The sequence below is a fragment of the Sparus aurata genome, unplaced genomic scaffold (genome assembly GCF_900880675.1).
Source record: "Sparus aurata unplaced genomic scaffold, fSpaAur1.1, whole genome shotgun sequence".
In the NCBI taxonomy this organism is placed as follows: Eukaryota; Metazoa; Chordata; class Actinopteri; order Spariformes; family Sparidae; genus Sparus; species Sparus aurata.
In genome coordinates, this window is record NW_022045155.1 from 60,089 (window position 1) to 70,068 (window position 9,980).

At 40.6% G+C, this 9,980-nt stretch overlaps 1 protein-coding gene across 2 annotated transcripts; it reads left to right on the forward strand.

Annotated features, from left to right (window-relative positions):
- Window positions 1–562: 562 nt before the first annotated feature.
- On the forward strand, window positions 563–8,472 carry LOC115578038 (uncharacterized). 2 transcript variants are annotated; one of them, XM_030410896.1, is made up of 7 exons: window positions 566–616; window positions 2,863–2,916; window positions 5,374–5,535; window positions 5,799–6,671; window positions 7,447–7,608; window positions 7,699–7,791; window positions 8,011–8,472. In XM_030410896.1, the coding sequence occupies exons 4-7, from the start codon at window positions 6,363–6,365 to the stop codon at window positions 8,326–8,328; spliced, it is 882 nt and encodes a 293-aa protein (XP_030266756.1). In that variant the 5' UTR covers window positions 566–616; window positions 2,863–2,916; window positions 5,374–5,535; window positions 5,799–6,362; the 3' UTR covers window positions 8,329–8,472. The 2 variants fall into 2 exon arrangements, 1 of the variants encoding a protein (XP_030266756.1); XR_003983342.1 differs by having other exon boundaries at window positions 563–616; window positions 2,863–5,535.
- The last annotated feature ends 1,508 nt before the right edge of the window (window positions 8,473–9,980 follow it).

A 9,980-nucleotide genomic window follows, 5' to 3' on the forward strand; every position in this document is an offset into this window, starting at 1 on the left:
GCTGATCTAAAACAAAGATCCGTTTCGATCACTGGTCACAGTCTGCAGATGATCTCCGCTCTCCTCACAGTTAAAACACACACTGTAAAAAATGTTAAGCTCAATAAGTTATCATAACTTGTTTCTATCATTTACTTGTAATTAATATAATGAATTGTGAAATTTCAACTTAATTTAATGAGTTATTGGTATTCCAACTCAAGGTTTTAAGCCAGTTAAGTGAAATGGAAATTTCAATGTGTTGACATAACTTAACAGTATGAGTTTTCGGTGTTAACCGGATCCCTTAAAAACTGATAATGACCGTGGTGTGACAGCAATATTAATGCGCCGTAAAAATAGTGCTTGTTGAAATTTCGTCTTGATCTGATAAGGGACAAATAATTTTGATATAATGTTTTTAAAACTTGAGCAGGCGCTCCACCCGGTTCCAACTGCCTATTAACAGAAGAAAAGATACACTAGCTGAGCAGATTGAGAACGGTGAAAAGAGGAATGGCGGATGACTACGGTTTGTTAGCAAGGTCAGGATCAGGTCTGGCGGCAGTACGGTGCGTTATTTGGACAAAGGGCAATCAAAGAACAGGCGGGAAACAAAACTGAACAAAGACGTAAGGTAAGTGCTTGAATTTATCACATAATTCATCTAACCCAATTCGAGTTTTATAACATTCACCTCTTCAGAAGCACATTCATGGCGCTTAATTAACGTTTTGTACGGTACCGATGTAACCTTACGGATTGTAACGAGTTAAGTTAGCGGCCTCACGGACTATGTGTCAGTAATTAGTCCGGGCCCGTGTCCCTTATGTGTGTGTGCGTGCGGCGTCCGTTTAGTTAGCAATTAGCCGTAGCTTAAGCTGTGTTGTTTGTAACATTACTCCAGCTAATTCAACTACTTTGCACGAAGCTCCGTGTCAGTAATTAGCCATGGCCCGTGTTGTGTGCCTGCGCGTGCGACGTCCGTTTAGTTGGCAGTTAGCCATAGCTTAAACTGTGTTGTTTGTAACATTACTCCAGCTAATTTTAACGGCTTTGCACGAAGCTCTGTGTCAGTAATTAGCCATGGCCCGTGTTGTGTGCCTGCGCGTGCGACGTCCGTTGAGTTGGCAGTTAGCCATAGCTTAACCTGTGTTGTTTGTAACATTACTCTAGCTAATTTAACGGCTTCGCACGAAGCTCCGTGTCAGTAATTAGCCGTGGCCCGTGTTGTGTGCCCGCGCGTGCGACGTCCGTTAATTCAGCAATTAGCCGTAGCTTAAACTGTGTTTGTAACATTACTCCAGCTAGTTTAACGGCTTCGCACGAAGCTCCGTGTCAGTAATTAGCCATGGCCCGTGTTGTGGGCCTGCGCGTGCGACGTCCGTTGAGTTGGCAGTTAGCCATAGCTTAAACTGTGTTTGTAACATTACTCCAGCTAATTTAACGGCTTCGCGCGAGGCTCTGTGTGTCTCTGTCAGCATTAGTCGTGGCACATACTGTGTTGCTACAGGGCTGCTCCAGGAAAAAATGACTTTACTTAACCTTATCTGTTGAACTACTTTTTATTTTGTTTCTTTCAATATTGTCTGTGTGACATTAGACTGTGCATTCAGCTTGACCTCATCATGCCGGCTCGAGACATCGGGAGAAGGTGACTGGCGCCTTTTTGACTCGGATAATTAAGGATATTTCACCGAACTTTGATGTGGAATAACAAGCTTATTTTCCATAAGTAGTCCATGATTCATATACCGCTAAACTTAGTACTTCCTAGACTACTGGCATGCATAATATGAAGTACTTTTTAACTGTGTACTTTTTGAGTAATCCGGTCAGTGCTCAAATGACGTTAAAGCACACCCTCGAGGGTAATATTGTGATTATACAACTAATATCAACAAAAATAAAACGTAACTTATAATCAAAATATATCAATGTTGATTGACAATTTGCGCTCAAATTTTTTGCGAGTGAAGGGAAACCAGAGGGGAAAATAAATAATAGCCGGGGAATTTATTTGTTTCAATCACATAACAGACCAGGCGTTTATTTGGGACCAGGCGTTTATTTGGGACAGTTTTGCCATCGCCCTGATCATTTTACGGGAAACTCTGTAGTGGCATGCCCGTTTGATGATAACTTATTCCCGCATGTTTATCTCAAGCTCCTCGCTCGCTCCCAGCCGGATAGACACTGAAGCAAATAAATCAAAATTAACAACAAACCGATCCAATTTGTAGCCTATTTTGCCGCCGTTTCCTGCTCCAGCTCTGACAGTTACTATGTTGCCATGGAGATGAATACAATGTTGCCACAGAATTGGCGGAGTAATTTTGAGTAATGACTCAGGTGTGCTGTCATGCTGATTTGAGCACAGTCTAAATGTCTTGTATACCAATCAGATTGCTTGGTCAGAGCTACTTGTTGTATAATTTTTTTTTTTAAGTGTGGTTGTATGATGTATAAATGACCACTGAGTATGCTACGTGAGTTGGTTGTTCCAGATAAACTGCTTTTTGTCCGACCAGTTGATGCACTAGAAGAAAAAAAATACATATAGCATACACTTAAACTGGTATTTCATTTTGAAATGACGCGTCTTGTAGGCAGTGAAAGTACGCTGTGGTGTCTATCACGCATGGGACTGTTTAATGCTGTTTTATGCCTGTATCTCTGTCTGGCACTGTTTGCTGGTATGATGTACTGAGGGAGAGCAGATAGTTCTCTACTGTCGCTAATACCCTTGTTGGCTATTAGAACCTCATACAACCCCACTTCAAAATAAATTTAACTATTCCTGTACTGTTTTTGCTCATGTTTCTAGTTCAAATGACTAAGGCTTTTATACCATACTCTAACAATGTATGTTGTGTGTTTTAGGTGCTGCTGGTCCATTTATTGAGGTTTTGCTAGAACTGTGGATGAAGTGGAGTTGTAAGTTTTGCAGCTTTGTCACTTACAGTAAAAGAATAATTGTGAGTCATTACAAAGGTGGACATGGACGTGGAAGACGGGGCTTGAGCTGCATTTACCCCAGCTGTCTAACTGTGCTCAAATCCCATGTGGATTTTGCAAAACACATCAAGGAGCATAAAAAGGGATCAAATCAAATTGCTAAACTACGCTGTGAACTTTGTACTATTTCCGCACCAACCAACATAAAGCAATATGTTCTTCATTTAAAGAGACATTTGAGAACTCGAGAGACTGTGAATTGTCCATTTGAAGGATGCTCTTTTAAGTCGAGTGTATTTTCAACTTTTACTGCCCACAACAGTCGATATCATAGTTATGCTAGGTTTGTTGATTTAAAACCTGACCTTGTTGTAAAATGTCACAGTCAAGCCTTTGTAACTGATGAAGAGGAAGACTCGTACAATTTATTGTCATCAGATTTATTGTCTGAATCTGAATGTCAGCCTGTGCAGAATTCCATTCAGCGGCAGATTGCATCCCTTTTACTTCGCCTGCAAGCAGTCCTTCATGTGTCACAGACAGCAACTCAAGAAATTGTTGATGACTTGTATGATGTTGGTGAATGTGCAGGACAAATAACTAGGCAGACAATTGAAAATATTTTGAAGGAACATAATTGCATATCTGAGGAATTAACGACCTCATTGACTGAAGCATTACAGAGTGCCAACCCACTTTCTTTACTTTCGAGAGAGGGGTCTCTTGGCACAGAATTTAAAAGGCAGGCATTTTATAGACATAACTTTACTGTCGTTGAGCCTGTTGAATATGTTTTGAGTAGACAAAAAAGGTGTCATACTGTTGTTTATGTCCCAATTCTAAAATTACTTTCTGAACTTCTGAAAAGAGAGGAGGTATTGCATGAGTTGAGAGTAAACAAACCAGCTGAACAGTCTGGACATTACACATCATGTCTGGATGGTGACTACTTTAAAAGAAACCAGATTCTCTCACATGAAGATGTTAGTTTATGTATAACTTTGTACATTGACGATTTTGAAATATGTAATCCCTTGGGCACCTCCAGAAAAAAACACAAAGTTTGTGGTGTTTATTGGGTTCTTGCCAATTTGCCAAGAAAATACAAGTCATCACTGTCATCAATTTACCTAGCTTTACTGTGCAAGACTGAGCATATCAAAATTTATGGGTATAATAGTGTTTTGGAGCCACTGATAAAAGACATTCAATATCTAGAAACTGTTGGTGTGTTTGTTGAGAAACTTGCTTGTAATGTAAAAGGGACCATTTTGTATGTGGCTGCTGACAACTTGGCTGCACACTCCTTAGGTGGGTTCCAGGAGTCCTTTAATGTGGACAAATTTTGCAGGTTTTGTCTGGTTAATCGTGAGGAAATACAGTATTGTGATGTTAGAAGTGGCAATTTTGTTTTACGAACACCAGAATTGTACGATGAAGCTGTAAATGTGTTGAAACAGGGTGAACATGTGTCGGTTGATGGTGTGAAACGAGAATGTCCTCTTAACAGATTGACAGGTTTTCATGCATGCCAAGGCTTTCCACCTGACTTTTTACATGATGTACTGGAAGGCATTGTACCCAGAGAGCTAAGTCTGTGTCTTGCAGATTTAATGTCTAAGAAATATTTCACATTAGAAGAACTTAATAGTGAAATACAAGGCTTTCCTTTTAAGTTTGCTGACAAGACAAACCGCCCTCAGAAAATTCCAGCAACTTTCCAGCGGAATAAGACTCTCGGGGGTAATGGACATGAAAATTGGAGTCTTGTGCGCTTCCTTCCCCTCATCATCGGTCACTGTGTTCCAGAAGGTGATCGAACATGGGAATTAGTCCTTGAGCTCAAAGACTTGGTGGAGTTATTGTCGACCCCATATTTCACTCCAGGCTTACTTTGCTATTTACAAGCAAAAATATCAGACCACAGACAGTTGCTGCAGACGGTTTTCCCTGAAAACAGGTTGATTCCCAAACATCACTTTGTTGAACATTATCCACATCTCATTCAAAAGTTTGGACCTCCAACTGAATGTTGGACAGTAAGGTTTGAGGCTAAACATTCTTTCTTTAAAAAAGTTGTGCGGGATGCCAACAACTTTAAAAACATTCTGCTTACCCTCGCTTCAAGACATCAACTCATGTTGGCACACTATCTTGAAATGCCAAGCATTTTCAAGCCTGAAACTGAGACTGCAAAGGTGTCTGATACGTGCATCGAAGTCTTGGATGCTGCTGTCAGACAAGCCATCTTGAATAGATTTGGTGATGTTGACACAGTAGGACTGACCCCTCACATCTTCCTAAATGGAACGAAGTATTCAAAGGGAATGATTCTTTCTGCTGGGAGCACAAGTGGACTACCGGACTTTGGGAGGATTTTGGAAATATGCATTGTGTTGGATAGTCAAGTTTGCTTTGTCATTGAACCTTTTACAGCGTACTATGTGGAGCATCTGCGGAGTTACCAGCTTGTGAAAAAAAATCCTGAGTGTCTGTTGGTGAAACCAGAGGATCTCAATGACTACGTGCCACTGATGTCATACTTCATTCGGGGCTGCCTCCTGGTCACTCCCAAGACCTTCTTACTGAACTAAACCTGTAAGTAATTACTCATTAAGGCAGAATAATGTTGAAAAATGTCTTATTGTGGTCATTTTGCTACTTTTTTAATTTTCATCTGCTGTAGTTATAAAATTGCAGTAGGTCATATTGCAATTTTGATCAAATTTCAATTGTGAAGCCCCAAGTCATACACATTCATACAGTCTGGACAGGGACAATTTAAGGACAGGTGTGTGATGAGTGATACAAATAGTTTATGGTGTTTTTACTTAAAGTGCATATTTTTTCTCCATTTTCAGGTAAGAGTTGTCAAAAATGCTTCTGCGTGTCATCGTGTCAGAAAAGGAAATCAGGCGTCTTTCAGTTGAATGCACTCCCTCAAGTGTTGAGGAGCTATACAAGGTGTTAAGGACCAACCTTAGTCTTACAGGGGGATTTTTTTTGCAGTTTGAAGATCCAGATTTTAATCATCAGTTGTGCAACCTAACGGACATCAGAGACCTTCCTGTGGAGCGGGCAACATTAAAAGTAGTATTCACAGCTGATGACTTTTCAAAGTCAACACTGGACACAAGCAGCCTTCCTTCTGTCAGTAGTGTGGATTCGGTCAAATGGCCTGACCCTTTCCCAATTCCACAGTTCTCACATGATGTGGAGCTGCAACTGAAAGACGCAAACTACAGGTACGTTAAGGATGCCTCTGTGATGGTGATTCCTAAAGGATTAAAGACTGATATCCTTGACATACTTGCAGACAGTATGTCGAAGATCACAGCTTATCCTGAGCGGGACCACTACGAGAATGTCGCAAAAGCATTGGTGGAGAAACATCCCTGTCTGCGAGAGCCAGGGTCTGAAAAGGGATGGTATTCATGGTTTCACAGGTGATAAACAAAAGAAAAGCAGGAGGCTCGAAGGGAAAATGTGTCAAGAAGTCCAAAAAGGGTGAGGTGAATTACTGTCCTGATCCACCTGAAGGAGAGTGTCCTGAAAACATGGAGGAGAAGCGCCAGATAATGGAGGCTGAAATGAAAAAACGAGACCCTGATCAACAGCTGTTGGAGAATCTGATGGTTGCCACGTTTTCTCAGCGCAGAATGGAGATCATTGGAGATCAGCCACTCATCACAGAAGTAATTTCCCGGTGGCCAGCTCTGTTCCATGAGAGACAGGTATTCACATGACTGCAATTGTATTTTAAAGAGTTTTAACCTTCCTATTGTCCTCTGGGGTCAAATTGCCCCCACTGTTCCTTCCATCCTCCTTTTCTTCCTTCCTCCTCCCCTCCTTCCATACTCCCTTCCTCACTCTATTTCCTCCTTCCTTCTATATTCCCTTCCTCACTCTATTTCCTTCCTCCCTTGCTTCCCTTATTCCCTTCCTTTCTTTACTTCCTTCCTTGACCTGAGGACATCAGGAACATGACAATATTAGATGTAGAATGCTATTTTGACACAGTTTGTCTTTATCAAATTTTCATCTGCTGTAGTTATAAAATTGCAGTTGGTCGTATTGCTATTTTGATCAAATTTCAATTGTGAAACCCCAAGTCATACACATGCATATTATCATACATACTCATATATGAAAGATACTCTTTTTTTACGTTTATTATATTGACATGATTGATTTAAATGTATAAATTTAAAATCATGTTTATGACTGAGGGCATAGTTGTAAGCTTTTGTAAGCGAGTTGCTTGTGTTGGCTAACAGCTACCTTCAGCTGCTCTGACACTGTCAAGATTCAGCTCTATATCTGTGAATCCAGACATAGAGCATGATGTTTGTGATGTCTTCTTACCTGATTGGACAGAGACCAATCAGGTAATCCTTTTCTTCCTTCCTTGACCTGAGGATAACCGAAGGGTTAATCATGTTATGTCAGATACTTTACTGTGTCCTATTGAGAAATATGTTGATCAGTATTTTCTGTCTGTCTCCTCAGATTGTGGCAGAGTTTAGGAGGATTATCACCTTAGACCTCCTGGAATCTTTCATTGACGGACTTGATGGTCTGGTCCCGAGACTGCTGGAGGCTTACAAAGCAGCAACAAAGTATGGGAAAAAGCAGTCACTTAAAAATGTTTTGGACTGCCTTGTGAGAGATGTAAGTGGAAGAGGGTATGACTAGAAAATTAGGCAGCATTTGTTATGTTTGTCGTAACATTCATCTTACTGCTGTTTCTTTGTTTTGTAGGACACAAATGAGAGAAGAAGGGCTGCTGCTCTGCTTGGTCTGCCATTCTATATAATAGGCGAAGACCCATCTAATGTCATCAGGATGTGTGATGTAAGAATATTTTTTTATTTAAAAAATATTTAAATATGGTATGCACTTGAACTGACATTTATACTTTTTACATGGTTAGAATTGGCTAAAATATCTTCTGTTGTTGGCCTCATTCTCAACACTATCGGTCTGCTCTTCTCCAAACTTTAATTTTGATATGATGTTGTAAAGCTGATGTACTTGTGGATGAAAATGGTCATGTTATTTCTGCTTTTCAAGGCCAATGCTGAGAATCTGGATGACGCTATGAAGGGGATGCAGCTCGGAATCCTCATTGGCTACGAAGGCGAACAACGGGCCATACCCAATGACATCTTTAATGTGGCAGTTGTTGTCGAGGAGACTATTGTTGTTCACAACATCAAAGATGTTGCACATGGCTTTGCAATGCTTATGGGCGTCATCTACGGTGTCAATCTGCAGTATCCTAATGACATGAAATATTCCTTCGAGTTTCTGCAGAGAGTAGTTATGAGAATCGAACCAGACAAGGCCTCAGCCCGAGTACACGGTTTGAGAAACCGAATCTTGAGATAGAAACTCTTACATCTGTCTGTTTTCATCTTCAGAAGAAGGAAATAAAGTAAAGAAGGCAGGCAGAAATGGAAAAAGAAGAAAGGGATGAGTTCTTGGTAAACATGTATGAATATGATTGGTTTATCAATTTTATAACACTTTAGAAGGAGGGAAGGTGGGTGGAAGGAGGGAAGTTGAGAGGAAGGTGGAAGGAGGGAAGTTGAGAGGAAGGAGGGAAGTTGAGAGGAAGGTGGAAGGAGGGAAGTTGAGAGGAAGGAGGGAAGTTGAGAGGAAGGATGGAAGGTGGATGGAGGGAAGTCGAGAGGAGGGGAGTCGGGAAGTCGAGAGGAGGGGAGTCGGGAAGTCGAGAGGAGGGGAGTCGGGAAGTCGAGAGGAGGGGAGTCGGGAAGTCGAGAGGAGGGAAGTCGGGAAGTCGAGAGGAGGGGAGGAGGGAAGTCGGGAGGAGGGAAGTCGGGAAGTCGAGAGGAGGGGAGGAGGGAAGTCGGGAGGAGGGAAGTCGAGAGGAGGGAAGGAGGGAAGGAGGGAAGGGGAGGGAGGAGGAAAAAAAGGGAATAAAGTAAACAAGGGTTAGGCAGAAAGAAAAAAGAGGACAGAGGAGTTCTTGTTAAACTAGTATGAATATGTTCTGACTGGTTTGTATTTTTGCCATCTGATTTCAGTATTGGTCTGTGTTCTCTGGCAGATGTAAAAATGTTTATCAATTTTATAACACACTTTAGAAGGAGGGAAGGTGAGAGGGAGGAAGGAGGGATCGGGGGAAAAAAGGGGAAGAAGGGAATAAAGTAATGAAGGAAGGCAGGCAGAAAGGAAAAAGAAGAGAGGAAAGAGGAGTTCTTTTTAAACTTGTATGAATATGTTCTGACTGGTTGGTATTTTTGCCATCTGTCAAAAGTTGTTAAAAATAACCCATCTGATTTCAGTATTGGTCTGTGTTCTCTGGCAGATGTAAAAAGTATCAATTTTATAACACACCTTAGAAGGAGGGAAGGTGAGAGGAAGGGAGGTGGGGAAGGTGGGAGGGAGGGATGGGGAAAAAAGGGGAAGAAGGGAATACAGTAATGAAGGAAGGCAGGCAGAAAGGAAAAAGAAAAGAGGAAAGAGGAGTTCTTGTTAAAATTGTATGAATATGATCTGACTGGTTTGTATGTTTGCAATCGTATATGTTTGCCATCATTGCTATCGTTATTGTTGTTAAAAAGCATAACCCACCTTATGATTTCAATTGTTGTGTAATTTCTGTAATTCTGTAATTTTTATCAATTTTATAACACACTTTTATATGCATAAATCTCTGGCTTTTAGATTTGCCATCTGCAAAATGAATTAAAATTGTCATTAAAATATATGTGTTTGAAGTTGAGTTGTGTATTCAGTAACTGGTGAACTTGCCATTATTATTCAAGATAGGATACAAATTGAAAACAGTCTACTTAATTTGCAATAATAAGTTCAATTGCTGCCTTAAAAACATGAGTTAATGTACCTTGAAAAGGCAATTGGTATGAATAGTTGAATAGTTAGTAAAACTGGAAAATGTGAGTTGAAAGGCTGTGTAATTGTATGTTTTCTCAAATGGATAATGTAATATAGTTAGTAGTCTCAACTCAGAGTATCGGGTTCAAACAATAAAATTGTATGAGTTAACAACTAGT

What these genes read in the sequence shown, in the direction of transcription:
- LOC115578038 (XM_030410896.1), top strand. Translation starts at nt 6,363, where the DNA reads ATGGTATTCATGGTTTCACAGGTGATAAACAAAAGAAAAGCAGGAGGC. An exon ending in CTCTGTTCCATGAGAGACAG is followed by an intron (nt 6,672 to 7,446) that starts GTATTCACATGA and finishes CTGTCTCCTCAG; the next exon opens with ATTGTGGCAGAGTTTAGGAG. An exon ending in TGGACTGCCTTGTGAGAGAT is followed by an intron (nt 7,609 to 7,698) that starts GTAAGTGGAAGA and finishes TTTGTTTTGTAG; the next exon opens with GACACAAATGAGAGAAGAAG.